The sequence below is a fragment of the Folsomia candida genome, unplaced genomic scaffold (genome assembly GCF_002217175.1).
Source record: "Folsomia candida strain VU population unplaced genomic scaffold, ASM221717v1 Fcan01_Sc003, whole genome shotgun sequence".
Classification (NCBI taxonomy): Eukaryota; Metazoa; Arthropoda; class Collembola; order Entomobryomorpha; family Isotomidae; genus Folsomia; species Folsomia candida.
In genome coordinates, this window is record NW_019091195.1 from 4,507,306 (window position 1) to 4,522,826 (window position 15,521).

At 36.6% G+C, this 15,521-nt stretch overlaps 6 protein-coding genes and 1 long non-coding RNA gene across 10 annotated transcripts; 5 read left to right on the forward strand and 2 right to left on the reverse strand.

Annotated features, from left to right (window-relative positions):
* Positions 1–107: 107 nt before the first annotated feature.
* Positions 108–2,093, forward strand: LOC110847955 (chromobox protein homolog 1). Its single transcript, XM_022095013.2, has 6 exons — positions 108–268; positions 621–810; positions 921–1,134; positions 1,199–1,322; positions 1,389–1,445; positions 1,530–2,093. The coding sequence occupies exons 2-6, from the start codon at positions 623–625 to the stop codon at positions 1,577–1,579; spliced, it is 633 nt and encodes a 210-aa protein (XP_021950705.1). The 5' UTR covers positions 108–268; positions 621–622; the 3' UTR covers positions 1,580–2,093.
* Positions 1,695–6,137, reverse strand: LOC110846814 (insulin-degrading enzyme). The gene is made up of 16 exons (XM_022093654.2): positions 5,915–6,137; positions 5,602–5,809; positions 5,360–5,532; positions 4,973–5,298; positions 4,708–4,908; positions 4,489–4,626; positions 4,312–4,415; positions 4,033–4,252; positions 3,867–3,973; positions 3,634–3,778; positions 3,345–3,576; positions 3,185–3,276; positions 2,982–3,090; positions 2,623–2,918; positions 2,327–2,539; positions 1,695–2,245 (listed from the first exon to the last, which is right to left on the reverse strand). Exons 1-16 carry the CDS (start codon positions 6,081–6,083, stop codon positions 2,027–2,029), a joined length of 2,952 nt encoding a protein of 983 aa, XP_021949346.2. The 5' UTR covers positions 6,084–6,137; the 3' UTR covers positions 1,695–2,026.
* Positions 6,138–6,173: 36 nt separating this feature from the next.
* On the forward strand, positions 6,174–7,298 carry LOC110847425. 2 transcript variants are annotated; one of them, XM_022094365.2, is made up of 4 exons: positions 6,174–6,280; positions 6,412–6,468; positions 6,573–6,652; positions 6,749–7,298. In XM_022094365.2, exons 2-4 carry the CDS (start codon positions 6,436–6,438, stop codon positions 7,149–7,151), a joined length of 516 nt encoding a protein of 171 aa, XP_021950057.1. In that variant the 5' UTR covers positions 6,174–6,280; positions 6,412–6,435; the 3' UTR covers positions 7,152–7,298. The 2 variants fall into 2 exon arrangements, with proteins under 2 accessions (XP_021950057.1, XP_035705304.1); XM_035849411.1 differs by lacking the exon at positions 6,174–6,280 and having other exon boundaries at positions 6,287–6,468.
* A 101-nt stretch (positions 7,299–7,399) lies between these two features.
* LOC110846520 (RNA 3'-terminal phosphate cyclase) lies at positions 7,400–9,031 on the forward strand. The gene is made up of 5 exons (XM_022093301.2): positions 7,400–7,547; positions 7,636–7,687; positions 7,764–8,053; positions 8,128–8,284; positions 8,372–9,031. Exons 1-5 carry the CDS (start codon positions 7,539–7,541, stop codon positions 8,947–8,949), a joined length of 1,086 nt encoding a protein of 361 aa, XP_021948993.1. The 5' UTR covers positions 7,400–7,538; the 3' UTR covers positions 8,950–9,031.
* A 33-nt stretch (positions 9,032–9,064) lies between these two features.
* LOC118434880 lies at positions 9,065–10,408 on the forward strand. The gene is made up of 5 exons (XM_035849408.1): positions 9,065–9,198; positions 9,296–9,487; positions 9,544–9,714; positions 9,788–9,973; positions 10,050–10,408. The coding sequence occupies exons 1-5, from the start codon at positions 9,118–9,120 to the stop codon at positions 10,350–10,352; spliced, it is 933 nt and encodes a 310-aa protein (XP_035705301.1). The 5' UTR covers positions 9,065–9,117; the 3' UTR covers positions 10,353–10,408.
* Positions 9,233–12,784, reverse strand: LOC118434882. 2 transcript variants are annotated; one of them, XR_004834335.1, is made up of 3 exons: positions 9,786–9,899; positions 9,496–9,624; positions 9,233–9,431 (listed from the first exon to the last, which is right to left on the reverse strand). It is a non-coding gene; the product is annotated as an uncharacterized LOC118434882 (long non-coding RNA). The 2 variants fall into 2 exon arrangements; XR_004834334.1 differs by lacking the exon at positions 9,786–9,899 and adding an exon at positions 12,659–12,784 and having other exon boundaries at positions 9,234–9,431.
* Positions 11,014–15,266, forward strand: LOC110845680 (beta-hexosaminidase subunit alpha). Of its 2 annotated transcripts, XM_022092142.2 has the most exons (20): positions 11,018–11,292; positions 11,357–11,666; positions 11,748–11,949; positions 12,021–12,121; positions 12,189–12,219; positions 12,322–12,364; positions 12,464–12,558; positions 12,676–12,719; positions 12,793–12,971; positions 13,045–13,218; positions 13,301–13,324; positions 13,404–13,445; positions 13,506–13,567; positions 13,657–13,715; positions 13,779–13,816; positions 13,891–13,903; positions 14,169–14,211; positions 14,280–14,390; positions 14,479–14,511; positions 15,028–15,266. In XM_022092142.2, the coding sequence occupies exons 1-20, from the start codon at positions 11,179–11,181 to the stop codon at positions 15,065–15,067; spliced, it is 1,758 nt and encodes a 585-aa protein (XP_021947834.1). In that variant the 5' UTR covers positions 11,018–11,178; the 3' UTR covers positions 15,068–15,266. The 2 variants fall into 2 exon arrangements, 1 of the variants encoding a protein (XP_021947834.1); XR_004834333.1 differs by lacking the exons at positions 14,280–14,390; positions 14,479–14,511; positions 15,028–15,266 and having other exon boundaries at positions 11,014–11,292; positions 13,510–13,567; positions 14,169–14,200.
* Positions 15,267–15,521: the final 255 nt, after the last annotated feature.

Consider the following 15,521-nt stretch of genomic DNA (forward strand, 5'->3'; position numbering starts at 1 on the left):
ACTACAAAATCCCTACCGTGCTCAGTGCTGGTAAAAGCCGGGCTGTTTTGTCTGAGCTCAGATCAAGCACACCTCTATCGCTCACCTCGCAAGTCCTCCGAGCAAGAGCACAAATCGGCAACATTACAAGAAGCCAAGCCTGGACAGATCGCTCCAATTTTTCTCTCTGCTCTTCAACCTACAAGTTTTGCGCTAATTTGGCACTAATTTTATTCCTTCAAGGGAGGACTATAATTTGAAGAGTTCTTATCAGTCGAGGCAGCTGAAGGTAAGTCAGTGAACGAAAGCCGAATTATTTAATGCTGTGATTTTACTATTAAAATCTATTAAACTTTGAATTATCTCGGAGAGATAATTCTTTGTATATATCGTACGCCTTCTCAGTTTAACTGATTACGGAAATATTTCAGGTTTCATTACATAATTTTACACCTTGCTAACGCTTTATTTTCATTTTAATAAATTCAAAAGTCTTGGATTGAAACTTTCAATTTGAAAGGTTAAGAAACCGGAGAATAAACTGGCAAATTAGTTACGTTTAAATTATCCATAAATTATGGATGAAATTAATAATACATTATGGACCATAATGTATTATTGATTTCATTTGAAATTGACAGCAATGGGTAAAAAAAGCAAGAACGATTCTGATGAGGAGATGCCCGATGTTGACGATGTTCAACCAAGCTCGGCTACCGGAACTGAAGAAGAAGAAGGTGGGGAGGAAGAATTTGTTGTAGAAAAGGTCATAGACCGCCGTGTCGTCAAAGGAAAGGTGGAATATTTTCTCTCCTGGAAGGGCTATGGACCGTAAGCTACTTTATTATATTTATCTACCTATCAGAGTAAAGTTGGGAATGTGAGATTGAGATGAGATAGGCCCTTTAATCTTTATATGAACTAAACAATAATTCTCACAGGGAGGACAACACTTGGGAGCCAGAGGAGAATCTTGATTGTCCTGAACTGATTGAGGAGTTTGAACGAAAACGAAAGGAAAAAGAAAAATTGCAAAAGGAGGCAAAGACGTCGAAACGAACCAGCGCCAAGGCTGTGGAACCCGCTAAGGAAAAAGAGAGCAAGCGGGACATCAGCCCACCTCCCCAAAGGAAAGAGGCCAAGAAAGTCAAAAAGGTACTTGATAAAATACATTGGTTGAAAATGAGATTTCGGAGGTCAATAACTTTTTGTTATCTAGGATGAAACTACAACCACTGGATTTGATCGAGGAATGGAACCCCAGAAAATTATTGGTGCAACAGATTCGTCTGGGGAACTCATGTTCTTGATGAAATGGAAAGGAACAGACGAGGCGGATTTGGGTTAGCATTTAGAAAACTAAAATTTATACTTATATCTGTATTACATCTTTTTTTGTATTTTTGTAGTCCCAGCTCGTCAAGCTAATGTTAAATGTCCACAAGTGGTTATAAAATTTTACGAAGGTAAAAAAAAATAGTTAAAGAATGTATAAATTACTTGTGAAGTTATGTTGCTTGAAACAAATTTGTCGAATTTATTTTTTGCAGAGCGACTTACCTGGCACTCTGCAAGTGCTGAAGATGGTGAGAACGATTAATTTTTTCAAGTTGGTTCATTATTCCTGAGTGTCCGTATCTACTCTTTAGTTAAAGTGTTTCTGTAATTATTATTACAATATATAACAGTTATTTTACACGAGTCAATATTGGCCGTTATATAATAGTACTTATCTCTATCTTATCAAAAAATATTAGGGTTTAAGTGCATAAGTATTAATTACTTATGATACTTTAATGTAAATTTTATTTCTTTCACTTCATTTGTCAGACATAACAAATTGTACTTTTAATACAACTTCACTCGTAATAAATGTCTCATATTATTTCAGCTATCTTTGCTTTTGATGTCAAATTACGTAAATATGCTGCTAATAATAATAATGCTACTAACTTAAACAATTTGTGATCTGTCGAATTCGTTTCATTGTCTTGATTATCGTCCTCCGTATTGTTAAGTACTATTATGATATTCTTAATTTAGTTCTTTATCTCAGTGTTTTTGTGTCATTTTTTGACTTTAAAATTGGAAATAAAGGCGATAGTGTCATATTACTTTTCCAATCTGTAACGTCAGTTATTTCTTGATGCAGAATCAGCGTACCCAAGCTATTATTTCTAATAGTAGGATTCGTTCCTTGACTTGTAGGGGACTCTAAATATATGGAAATGCATTTTCGGTCCTCAGATGCTGGATTAAAATATTTCTGGAACATGTATATGACAAAAATTGGTATTTCGCAATTCAATTTCCTCATCTAAAATTTATGATACAGATAATTACTTACATTATAAAAAGAAATCAGGTGATTGGCATCCAAAGTCTGAAGGAACATTATCTCGTCCTTATTTCGAGTGAAATTGTATTCCCTGGTGTAAATTTCATGGTTCCACAGACGATTTGCCCGTGTTAACAACTTTTTCGGCAAGTCAGTTTTCCTCAATGCGACAGCAGATTTATGCCTTGTTAATATATCTTCTTGCATAGCTTGGAGGCATCCCTTTAAAATGTAACACTTTATAATATCCATGTGGAAGTGATAAAGCAAAATATATATGTATTTACACAAACTAAAAAAATTACCTTCAGATTGTTAAAAAATGATTCAATTCTTGCATGAACCAGTTGAGGCTTTAATAGGCCTTGTACAATGATTAACAGCCCTTGTGTTCCATTCGACTTTCGAACCGAAGACCTCACAATGTAACCCAACTGTTCTTGATTTCGCAATTGATTGAAGCATGGCTCGTAAATGACTTGGTCGAAAAGTTCCAGTAGCACATTATCCTCCAGTCTTCTGGAACCAACTTGAAACAATACGGCGCAGCATGAACGCTGATTTTCGTTGCCCAACATTTTCTTATAAACCCACGATGTTCCTAGAATGGAACTACTTTTTCTAGTTTTATGTTTATAAATTATGTAAAGGTAATAATGCATACCTGCTGGTAGTTGAACTTCACGAAGTCTGATTGATTGACTCGGAATCAGGGGTTTAGTGCCAAAATTTTGAAACTTTGCTTTCCATTTCACACAGCAATGGATTGCTTCCTATAAAAATACAAAATGTTGGATACGTAAAATCAACGGAGTGTTATATTACATAATACTATATGTCATTATGTATTAATAGTTTACGCCGCACATTTTCTGATAGATTCCCATAAATCAAGCATTCCAAGTTCAACCGTTTCATGAAAAGTTTGTGGTATTCAGGAATTGCATCGGCAGTCAGTTCTGGTTACAATTATTTTTAGTAGTTTGCACAATGTTTAGTCTTTATATTAATATTAATTATTAAGTACCTTTTAATGAAGTGAGCAATTCTTCATCAGTGAACCGTTTTTCTCTCGTCAGCAATGAAAAATAATAAGGGATTTGTGTGTATGGCTGAAGATTTGACGAATTTATTAATCCGTTTTCATACGACTCCAGCTTTGCTTTAAACATATTAGAATTCGGATCAAAATCTAAGAGTCGTTGGAGAATTGTTTCGGTGAGGACTGTGAGTCTTTCGTCATAACCATCCACCGTAATCTACAGCAATCCAGGATGGTTATCCATTAACTTGGATGTTATTTAAAATTGAGTTACCTCCATCCCATACATGGTTCCCTTGATCGTATAGTTCAGGCCCGCAAGAATTGCACTGTATAATTCTTCAGCTATCGATTCTTTAAACATCATGGACAAGATGTGGTTGCAATTATAAGTGAACGGGTCGACCATTGGTAGGAAACTGGTGAGATATTAAAGACTTTAACAATATGACAACTTTATTTGGCTATCAAACTATCAACTATCTATTTGGCATGACTATCGTATACCTATAAAGTTCAAATCGAATAAATGCTTTGGGAACGGTTAAATCACAGTCTTGATAAAACCAAGCTTTAATGAGCTGATCCTGAGAAATTCTTCGAGGTTCGGTTTGCTTTAACACAGATTACAGATTATTGTCAAGACATACATTATTTTTATTGCGTAGTATACCATTTCAGGCTGAGGTATGTATTTGAGATCGAATTTGGTTGGAATGAACAAATTTTTTGGAGGATGAGTCATTTGTTTCGCGTACTTGGAGGAGTCTGTGCAGGCTTCTTTCCATTTATTTATTAGGCTGGGATTAATTGGTTGCACTTGGTACTTTACGCCATACCATTTCTCGGTCTGGGTAGCAATCGCATCATTTTTTTTCGCAACCACCATAATTCTACGAGAGGCATTCATTATTGATTAATCATAAATAATTTATTATTGATCCACTCTAACCGGCAAAATTCCGGGGTGAGAGAGCTTAGAAACTTCTTTATCACGCCTTCATCAAAATTGTCTAAAATATAGCCAATTGTTAAGATTTCTGACATTGGATAAACCTAAATCAGAATTTAACTTTTTATATCATTCACTGAGATTTTAAAAACATTATGGTTCTAATTTACTAATTACATGCAATAAATTGGAAGTTCTCTGCACAAAGTCGATTCCACTTTCACAATCAATAAAGTCGAACTGAATTTTCAAAATGTCCTTCAACTCTTGCCAAAAGTACTTTTGTGGTCCTTTACTTTGTAGCATGCCTATGTACTAAAGAGCAACAATTTCAATTATTATGCCACTATTATGCATTTTGAGGTAAGTACTTATGTAAAAGGAAGTTATGTATACACTGAAAACAATCTCCACAATTTCCTCGACATGTTTCAACCCTTCGACTGTCAGCGTGAGACCAATTGTCAAATATCCAAAGCCACGACCAGGGACGGAAGAGTTCAAGTATGTATTGTTAACCCACTCGTTCCTGGATAACAAACTGAAAACGCTTCCAGGTCCTTTGTGTCCCAACAAATTTGTCAAATATCCGTGTGGCTGCATACACAACAATGAGGGCTTAATTTTACAATCACTAATAGTGCTAGAAATTCCTACTCACAAATGTTTTAAACCATGGACGTGAATCTGGCATAGGAAAGCACACATACAAGTCTCGTACTTCGGATAGTGGTACTATGTCTATCCACTTTTGGCACTCTACAGGTCCATATGGATTATTAGGCCATGAAGGTGTGGCTATGTTTAGGTTTTTTACTCCAGAGAACAAATTGACTACAAGTTCTTCCAAGTAATCCAACGGTTCCTTTGAAAGGACAACCAAAGACATGATGCTAGCTGAATAAAATTGAGAGTGAAAGTTTCGGAGGCATTCTAGCACGTTAATTCCTTGGGCATTTGGTTCCACCCACAACGTCTCTTCATTGCCTGCGCACAATTTTGACCAAATCTTACAAACAGGAAGGATGCAAGTTTATTTTAATTTTACCAGTGCTAAATTGACCAAAGGGGTGACCAGGCTTAGCAGTGACCGCTTCTACAGCCATTTTTCTCCAAGCCTCGTTTGTTAATTTGTTTTCATGCTCAGAAGTTACGATCTTCAACTCTTGCTGGAGAGCATTGTCTGGAAATTCTGGTGGTGTGGTAAAAAACTTGGAAAATCTATATATAACCATGAAATATTTATAATGCGGTACAAATTATTTTGAAATTTCTGGATTTTTGAAAAACCTGGTTAAGGCGTCATTAAATGCAGACGCTGCAATATCAAAGTAGTAGTTGGTCTGATCCCGTGTCGTAAAGGCATTGCATCCACCCCCATTTTCCGAAATGAATTTGCTGTAACCTTTTCCACCGTTTGTTTTTGTCGTCTCAATGAATAGCATATGTTCACATAGATGAGCAAGACCAGGAACATGTGGTGGGTCGTTCATGCTTCCTATACATACATAAATTTCAATATCAATGAATAAGAATAATATGTACATTGTTACGGTACGCTACGTTCTCATGCATACAACGTGTATAGTTTGCATAGACCCACCTACAGCCACGGACATTGAAGCCGCAGCTTTTTCCGCAGTGGGGTCACTTGTAAGGAGAACTTTCAGCTTATTCACCAACACGAGACCTCGATAATTTTTATTGTCACTGTCAGGCTTGATTATGTCATGGTACTCTGCGACTAGTGGGTTTTTGTGCTGGTGTTTCATTGCAGCTTGCAGTGGTTTCAATTTATGTACACTAAATGGGCCTTTGGTGAAATTAGATCAAGTGAAAGTTGTGAAAAACTAGCGCCGGTGAAATGTTATATGCGTTATATGGTGAAAGTTGCGTTTCGTGATGTTTATTATGAGCGAGTGAGACCCAAGTTCCCCATTTCGGCAGCAGCACGACTGCACGAGTGAAAGTGAGAATTTTGAGAATCTCTGCCGTCACATTTGCATTTGTTAATTTTATTGGTGTGAGATATTTGCTATCTGAAAAACTTTGAGTAAAATTTTTGAAGATTTTAATAGTTTTAGAATTTGTTTATTACAGCTCATTAATGATTTTGAGCACATAATGTGTCCTGCTTTAAGCCCAAGATTGCTGAAGGTAAATCAAATCAACAGTACTTTGGAGTTAAAGATGCATACATTGGTCTTATATCTAAATTACTATGAAAGTCTTAACAATGAATTAATGTTTAATCTTCACAGATGCAGAAACCAGTTGCAATGTCCCTCAAGCAGTTTATGCTCAGATCTGAAATTCTTAAACTGTACCGTGGATTTATGAGGTAATGTCCCTTTAAACTTGTTTATAAAATTATTATTTACCAATACGTATTACGGGAGTAAGTGAGAACTCCAATGACATTGTTTGTTTATAATAGACTGGGCAAACTGTTGAATGAGCCACCAGCAGCATCACAAAATCCGTCAAACCTAACCGGGTGCAATGGTAATCCGATGCGGGAGGAGTGGAAAGAGTGGGTGCGGTCAGAGTTCAGGCTTCGGCAACACTCCTCCACGGACGACGAGGCGACCAGAACGCTCCTCGTGCATGGCAAACGACAGCTCCAGGAGATGGAGAGGACCATTCTGCTCGCCACCAATAGAAATACCTCGTCCCCCGTCACACCACCACCAGCATCCCCGCACCATCAGTGTCCTAGCAAAAATAAGACAAATCACAAACCCAGCGATACACTGCTTTCGAGTCAAAATGGTACGACAGAGTCAAGTAACAGTAGTACATCTCAAAATATAAAACGAAAGCAAGATTCTAATTTATGAAAGGGAAAGTCACTAATACAACATAGCACTAGGCACTAGAATAAAAATGTTATTTAACGTCAATGAAATCTGTATAGCGTTATCAATCACTCATTCTCACTTATTGCGACATTGCGAACCAATAAAGAGCTAAGGTTAAACATGTAATCGATGTATTTCATTCTGCGTTATAATATGCATTGTATAACCGTTAAATTTCTTTGTCATGTTCTTCATCCACCCCAAAGAGTATGATTTTTGGTGGAAGGAATAATGTCTCTCTATCTCTTTCTCCACTCTGATGACATTGTTGCATCATCGTTCTCATCTCATTGACATTCCAGAAATAATCATAAAACGTTTTTTTTCAGGTCCAGTAGATATATATTTTTTTATATTGAAAGCAGAATGAGTGAGGTAATTCGGTAGTAGACAAATCACACCGTAAAAGACTACATTATAATTAGACTTTTAATAAATAATACATAAATGTATGATATTTTAGACAAGCATGAATCCGGGGAAAGTTCTGGTGGTGGATGGGTCTCATGGGGAAGGTATCTTTTCTATATTATATTATTCTGCCCACAAATAAATCCAATTCATAACTAATGAGCTTGACCCATAATTAAGGTGGAGGTCAAATAATCCGGAATGCCGTCACCTTGTCGTGTATCCTCAAAAGGGACATAAAAGTGATAAACATCCGAGCAAACCGACCGAATCCGGGTCTCGCATCCCAACATTTGGAGAGTATTTTGGCAATGCTTCGAATTTCTGGAGCCACGACGTCCCTCACTCCGAAGAAACAAGACACATCTTTCGACCTCAACGGGACCAGCATTCCCCGTGTTTCGTCACCCCCGGGCGTCAATACCAACATTGACCTGAAAACTGCAGGCAGCTGTACTCTCTGTATCCAGGTTTGTTTTCAGAGTTTTTCTTGCAACTAAATTGCAATATGATTATCTAAAATAAACATTATTACGATATCCAGTGCATTCTCCCCTTTCTCATGACACTCGCCACTCCGTCCAGGGTTACAGTCATTGGTGGAACGCATGTCATGAAATCTCCAAGCTTCGACTATTTGCAACGAGTATTTCTCCCAACATTCAATCTTCTGGGGAATGACGTAAAAGCATGGTTGCGAGGTAATAAGCGTAGAATGATATGTAGCGTAATGAAACTTAGCCCCATAAAGCATATTATAGCACAAGTATTTAATTCACTCATTCCAGCCCCTGGATATTTTCCAAGAGGCGGAGGTCGCGTGGAATTAGAGGTTAACCCAAATGGTGGAAAATTTGTCCCCTTCAATCTCACGGAAAAAGGATCACTCGTCACAATTGAAGCTATACTCAACGTGACACCTAAATTGGAGAAGCACCTTCCAGAATTTAGAAGATTAATTTCAGAGAAAACGCCCAAACCTCGCATCGAGTTTCGAATTTTAAGCTTTGCATCCGTCGAGTATTTTGTAACTTGCGAAAAATCTCGAGCAGGGTTCTCCTACTTGGTGGAAGGGCGTAATCCAGAACCTGACCAAGTTTTTAAAGCAATTACTACAGTACAAAAAGAAGTGGAAGATTTTCTGGTGTCTTCTGCCGCGGTAGACACATTCTTGGCGGACCAATTGATTATTTACACGTCTTTGGCGAAATTAAGTGACCCTTCATCTGCAGAGTCTCGTCTGAGAACGGTCACTCTTTCAGACCATACAACTTCTGCAATACATGTGGCCCAGCTCTTTTCTCCACAAAATAAATTCCAAATAACTAAACGGGAAGATGGAGCTCACGATATTGTTCTTTTGTGATGTTCCTATGACTCAAGTTTATTCATGACGCTTGTACTGAAAATATTAATAATTAATAATAATAACAATTCATTCAATAATACTGAGGTTGAGTTTTGTCTTGCAATAATATTACCAAACACGGCACCTCTAATTACATGAAAAACTGTCATCCGGACAATCATAAATATGCTAAAATTTTTGAGCTTTACACCATTAACTGAATCGTGCTTTAAGAGAAGTATTCAGATTTTTGCAGTTTGTATTTTTGTAAGTATTTAAATATTTTAAGCCTGCACTAGTAAAAATAAAAAGACCACTAACAAAATTATTAATATGGATCTGTATAAAAATAATTTGGAATCAGGCAGTGGGAGGAGTCGCTTACTGTTACCAATTGAACGAAGCAATCCAGTTTTCATTATCCTTCCCCAGTGGAAGTTTACTAGAAGGACCAGTTTGGATGCTCCATGTCAGTCTCCGCTTTCTTTCCTTATGGATGCCTTTTATTTTCATCATTACTAAATTTCTCGCTCGCAACAAAACTATCTTAAGCATTGTAAGTACCTGCGAAATCGTCCGAAACAATTGAGCAGTAATATCATGTATTTTCAGTACGTTGTAGGTTGCGTAATTGCAATCGCTTTGAGTGTTACTGGGACCACACTCATCACTGAATATCTCCAGGCAGGGTACCTTCGAAAAGAATATGAACGATTAGTCGAACACAGCATTGAAAAAGGTTCAAAACTACCAAGTCAGCTTTTCCACACCGTAAAACAACAAGTATGTGCGTGATTTTCTTTGTAAATAATCGAAGAATTAAAAAAATATGCTAATCGTGCCAATTTGCTCACAGGAATGTTGTGGATGGAAGGGAGCCATTGATTTTGGCGTAACTTTCAACATCACGGATAAAGTTCATGGAGATTACAATTTCATGAAAAAGTTGGAAGAATGTTATGGCCATACATGGACGGTTCATAAAAGCCAGGGATCACTGGTATATAACGCTGGTCCTAAAAGCTCAGAACAAACTCCCAAGGTAGAAAATTATACTGCAGCCCAATTTGTTAGTGACATACTTATAAGAAATATTTATATATGATCGCTTTTTGTAGGGATGCAATATTTTTTACAAGGAAATTGTCAGACGAAACTGCTTTATTATTTTTTACTGTGGTCTGCTCGTTGACATTATTGGCGTTGTCTGCGTTGTGCTGTGTGCGGCTCTCTACACAGTATCAAACGTTTCAAATGTTGTGGACCCTGATCCAAGTACAACTGCATCGCAACATAGTTACACAGAAGATCAAACAACTATTAGGTTTCCCCAACCTGAATTTGTTACAACGACTAATGAAGCTACCGATGTACAAATCAACTCCATGGCCCAATATGACCCTAACATCATGCTGAGCTGATAAAATGAGCGATTTGATGTAAAAAAAGATTGTGTAATACAAGCATAAATATGTACTCGTGTTTTTTATTTATGTTAATTTTTATGCTGGATTTTTCCAGTTTTTAAAGCCGGCATGTTTCATTTAAAAAATAATATTGTCGCGTCGTCAATTATCGATGCCGTTCAGCAGAGCGTTAGCGTGCTTAACGAGTAAGAGAAATTATCATCAAAACTGCTACAATGGCGTAATAAGTATGTATTTGCGCTTGTGAAAGATCACATCAAAACTGATACGACATATACATCCTCGTCTGTGCTTTTCATTCATTATTTCTCAAAGAATTGTCAATTAATGTCAATCATTCTTGGGGATTTGCTGAGATTGTAAAACTATTTTTCCATGTCACAACCTAATTTTAACTTGAGGATCACCACACATATTAGTAAACTGGCGGATGGAAATAGAGTTACGACACTTTGAGCATCTTATTATTAGATAATTCATAAAAATAGTTGACGCTGAAATGCTGGTCCTGTTGAAATCCAAGTGCCGTACGTTGTGAGGATCATATTTGTAATGGACTTGTGATGATGAAAGAGCTGAGGCAATCAGATATCTATAATGCAACTGTCACTTTTATGCTCCACAAATCAATCTCTGGAGAAATGAGTGATTCATGGAAGATATTTGCGTTCAGAGTCACGCTGCAGACACACTTGTTGTTTTGACCATTCGTTGGAATATTCCATAATATAAGCGAAAAGGAAGTATATACTTAGACATATTTGCATAATTACTTTTTTCAGTAATCCAAAGTTGCAACACATTCGGAGGAGAAAACAAAATGAGACAAAAAACTATACTTTCATCAGAACGTGTGCTAATACTTTTGCTAGTATTCTGTCTTGAAAGCTCGTATTCCAAGCTATTCCCGATTGAACCAAGAAATTCATTTCAGGTAAAAAAAATGCTTGCATTATTTGCCTGCGTATAAAACTGTTTCACCAAATAATTTTTTTAAGGATGGACGAACCGAATGGCCGAATGCCTATATTTGGCCACTTCCACGATTTCATCACGCAACGGCTGACCTTGTGACGTTTGACCCATATTCTTTTCGCATTGTTCCACTTAGCCTAGAACGCTGCGAGCCTCTGGAATTTGCAATAGTCAAGTACAGCAGACACTTTCTCTTTCCGGACATGTACAAATCACCAACCCCACCGGATCCAGAATTTCCAACAGTCTCGCGAGTGTATGTGGAACTTTCAGGAGCTCACAATGAATGCCTCAGTTATCCACAACTCTCTGATAATGCTGAATACGAACAATGTACAAACTCGCGGCACATTTTGTCTTTTATTAGCAAATAACAGTACAAATTTTACAAATCAGCGTACAATGTGATTACAGATGTATTAACCGTGGAGTCGACAGTTAATGGTACTGCTGAAATTAAGATTCGAGCAGACACGATTTGGGGACTACTTCGAGGAATCGAAACATTTTCCCAACTTATCTTTACCAATGCTGAAACGAACAGTAGTTTTGTTGACGCTAATCTCTTGAAACGTCATTATTATATGAACTCAACGACCATTTATGATTGGCCAAGGTTCCCCAAATAACGAAATAATGTAATACAATGTAAGGTAATTTCAATGTAACTTTATGATCTGTGTGTAGGTTTCCCCACAGGGGTTTAATGATCGATTCCGCGAGACACTATTTACCCGAACGAATATTTTATCAAATCTTGGATGGATTGATGTACAACAAGATGAATGGTGACATTTATTAAACATGAAAACTATAAAATTTGATCTAAAAACATTTTTATATGACCCTTACAAGTGCTGCATTGGCATTTATCCGATGACCAAAGGTACATATGGTTGATAATGAATAAGCCCTGACCCGGGCTAAAAATTCACAGTAATTCATAACCAATTAACTTTAATATTAAAATTTACAATTTTAATTTCAGCTTTCCGTTTGTGAGCCAAAAGTTTCCTCAATTATCAGAGAAGGTTATTATAAGCGAAACAATACTTACATACATATCTATCCGTATTTACATATTTATGTACAGACGTATGTATGTTCTAATTTCAAAATATTCATGATAGGGGGCTTACAATCCCAAAGCAATTTACACACCAGCCATGATCAAAAGAATACAAGAGGCTGCAAGGTTACGGGGAATTCGGGTGATTTTAGAATTGTAATAAACAAATATTTCGTATATTATACTAATAATTACACGCATTATGTAACACATGTATATCAAGCGATAAAACTAAACACTAGAAATTATAACTTACATATGTACCCATTTCAGAGATACTCCTGGGCACACCCACTCACTAGGAAAAGCCTTTCCTGGTTTGAAATTAATCCAATTCTCACAAAACTCTGTTAATTGGGGTATTATACTTATTCTTATAATGTGAATTAGAATTGCTGACACCCTGTTATGGGGACGGAATTAATCCCGGAACCGCAGATCACCCGTATCACTCCAGTCATGAAAATCTGGATCCCACAAAAGAATTTACTTATGAATTTATGAGGGACCTTTTCTCTGAAATTGCCAATGTGACAAAGGATTCGTATATTCACCTTGGTCTTGATGAAGTGGGTTTAATTTCTGATTTTGTTTTTGTTGCATATGTAAATTATTTCTGTTTCCCTTATCTGTAAATCCTAGATATATCAAGCTTGCTGGCAGTCCTCACCAGAAATTAAAAGTTTTATGGCAAAAAATAATTTCACGCATTTGAATGAGGTGCAAGAATATTATGCTCATAGGCATATTCAGATGATCAAGAGTTTGAATCTCAAACCTATTGCGTGGCAGGATCCTTTAGATTACCGAGTCAAAGTACTTATTTAAAATTAAACAAAAGAGCATACATGTTTTACGTGTTTTTAATAAAAATTAATACATACGTTCTGTACACTAGCTGGACAAGGATGTGGTAATTCAGGTATAGTTCGAAACAGGTCAGATAATCGCGTATCTGACATGATATCTCTTCTCATCCATCTCATCTGATCTCAAATTAGGTTTGGAAGGATTACGGACTTTCATGGCAAGATCATTTTCAGGTGCATAATAACAAGGTGAATAATCAAGAAACACAAATGTCTAAAGATTAAAGTTAACAGGCAGTACTGGACAAGGGTTATAGAACAATACTTTCTTCTCCCTGGTATTTAAATTATATCAGGTAAACTGCAAATATTATACGTACATTTTGTATGGTTTTGATTTACTTATCGTTATGTTAATCCTTATTTTGTCTTTACTTACTCGAAGCTACGGGGAAACATGGAAATCATACTACCGAGCTGACCCTATCATGAGTTTACCAGACAGTAAGTAAATATTAGTACTACACGAGTTAAAACACCCCAATAATTCTTTTTACACCCCTAAAGTTACTGAAGAGCAAGAAAAATTGATCGTTGGGGGCGAGGTACTAACTCTTATACTGATCGACATGCATGCAAAATAGTGATTATACATACTTAATAATTTCTCATTTTCCAGGCCTGTATATGGGGTAGGTTATTAAAATTATTTCTATTGCCAAGCTCTCGTCTTCAACCATTCCATCTACGTTAAGTCCTTCATGCATAATCTATCTCTGGTACTTCCTGCTCAAAGCTGAGGAAAATGAGAGGCAGAAGAAACAAATTATGTATGTGTAAGGGTGTTTGAATAAAAATATCTTTGCGTCCTGGTACACGTGTATAAATGCATTATTTCCGATGGACTTTACACTACTGTATGATTATGTTTGTCTAAAAACAGCTAAATTATTCCAGGTGAATATGTCGATAAGACCAACATCCTTCCAAGGATATTCCCGTTAGTCCTTTTAATTATTACAAGCCTGAGATTGTCATGATTGTATTACTAAACCTTTTCAATTACAGCTTTATTGGGGCAATAGCTGAGCGCCTGTGGAGTGCAAATATTCCTTTAGATCTGCACACTGCGGAACAAGCCCGAAGTCGGTTAGATGCGATGAGGTGTCGTCTTCTTCGGTATGCGAATTGAACAAATTCAGAGGGAGAAAGTACACGACACACGAAATCAAGTCCAAATCTTTAATAATTTTACAATTTCTTGTAGGAGGGGCATAAATGCCCAACCGATTTTGAACGGGTATTAATTTTTGTCCATTTAGTTTACTTTTTGCATAAATTCTTGGCTTTTGTTACGATCGGGGGTACCTTTGCTATTTATGGCATCGATCAATCTAATAATCTTTTACACGCTAGCGGATGACCGATTTTCACCAAATTAGTCCTAAAATGCCCATCTCTACCAGGCCTTAAGGGATAACATGATAGTTCAGGATTATTTGAGTGATCGTAGTAAACAGAGCTAGATAAATTGTCGCAAAATCCCATTATTATCGAACCTACATGTGTATTATTATATAGCTGTATGTACAAACCTCAATTTTTTGCAAATACATATAGCAGACATAAGAATTTTTGTGGATCCAAACTGATTTTTGAAATTTGTTAGGCATGATACGTAAGGAAATTGGTGTGCAACAAGATAACATTTTACAAAATTATAAAAAGACGAAAAAAATGACTGACTCGGCACTGTGCTTAAATCTGGATGTCTGACAAATTCAAGAGTGCTAAAACATATTTGTTGATTCCGCAGATACTGTGGGTCATGGGAGACGGAAAATGATTACTTGTAACGAGTAATGGACAATTCTTATCAATGTATTTAACTATTTATCGTGGTTAATATGTACAAAATAAGTACATTAGAGCTGAATGAAATGAGATTTCACAGTCTGCCCCGCACTCGAATCAAATGGAAACGATTTTTACCTCAATAAAAGTTTGTTGATTTTGCTAATAAAAATTTGACCATTCATGTTTTCATTTTACACACAACTTACATTTTGCTGGTCATTATTTACACTTTAATGGATTCAATATACGTTCGTGTGAGTGGAAAACAAAATGCAGGTTTTAATGTATTTTCAAGTGACGTAGAATAGAATACATTACTTCTAACAGGGAACTTTTTCAAGTTTCTGAAGTCGCATAGTGGAGGTGGAATCGGATAACGATTTTGATATGCACTCATCGAAATACAACGTCTTGCTCCGAAAATGTAACCGTTTCTTATCTTAATTCTGTGTC

Coding starts and splice junctions, on each gene's coding strand:
- LOC110847425 (XM_022094365.2), top strand. CDS start 6,436: ATGTGTCCTGCTTTAAGCCCAAGATTGCTGAAG. Junction 6,469..6,572: donor TAAGCCCAAGATTGCTGAAG/GTAAATCAAATC, acceptor TAATCTTCACAG/ATGCAGAAACCAGTTGCAAT. Junction 6,653..6,748: donor CTGTACCGTGGATTTATGAG/GTAATGTCCCTT, acceptor TGTTTATAATAG/ACTGGGCAAACTGTTGAATG.
- LOC110846814 (XM_022093654.2), bottom strand. CDS start 6,083: ATGAAACACCAGCACAAAAACCCACTAGTCGCAGAGTACCATGACATA. Junction 4,909..4,972: donor GTCCATGGTTTAAAACATTT/GTGAGTAGGAAT, acceptor TTGTGTATGCAG/CCACACGGATATTTGACAAA. Junction 4,416..4,488: donor GAACTTCCAATTTATTGCAT/GTAATTAGTAAA, acceptor ATTCTGATTTAG/GTTTATCCAATGTCAGAAAT.
- LOC110847955 (XM_022095013.2), top strand. CDS start 623: ATGGGTAAAAAAAGCAAGAACGATTCTGATGAGGAGATGCCCGATGTT. Junction 1,135..1,198: donor AGGCCAAGAAAGTCAAAAAG/GTACTTGATAAA, acceptor TTTGTTATCTAG/GATGAAACTACAACCACTGG. Junction 1,323..1,388: donor AACAGACGAGGCGGATTTGG/GTTAGCATTTAG, acceptor GTATTTTTGTAG/TCCCAGCTCGTCAAGCTAAT.
- LOC110845680 (XM_022092142.2), top strand. CDS start 11,179: ATGAGACAAAAAACTATACTTTCATCAGAACGTGTGCTAATACTTTTG. Junction 11,667..11,747: donor TAATGCTGAATACGAACAAT/GTACAAACTCGC, acceptor ATGTGATTACAG/ATGTATTAACCGTGGAGTCG. Junction 12,365..12,463: donor TTCCTCAATTATCAGAGAAG/GTTATTATAAGC, acceptor TATTCATGATAG/GGGGCTTACAATCCCAAAGC.
- LOC118434880 (XM_035849408.1), top strand. CDS start 9,118: ATGCTAAAATTTTTGAGCTTTACACCATTAACTGAATCGTGCTTTAAG. Junction 9,199..9,295: donor TTTTTGCAGTTTGTATTTTT/GTAAGTATTTAA, acceptor ATTTGGAATCAG/GCAGTGGGAGGAGTCGCTTA. Junction 9,488..9,543: donor ACAAAACTATCTTAAGCATT/GTAAGTACCTGC, acceptor ATGTATTTTCAG/TACGTTGTAGGTTGCGTAAT.
- LOC110846520 (XM_022093301.2), top strand. Junction 7,688..7,763: donor GGATGGGTCTCATGGGGAAG/GTATCTTTTCTA, acceptor CCCATAATTAAG/GTGGAGGTCAAATAATCCGG. Junction 8,285..8,371: donor CGTAAAAGCATGGTTGCGAG/GTAATAAGCGTA, acceptor CACTCATTCCAG/CCCCTGGATATTTTCCAAGA.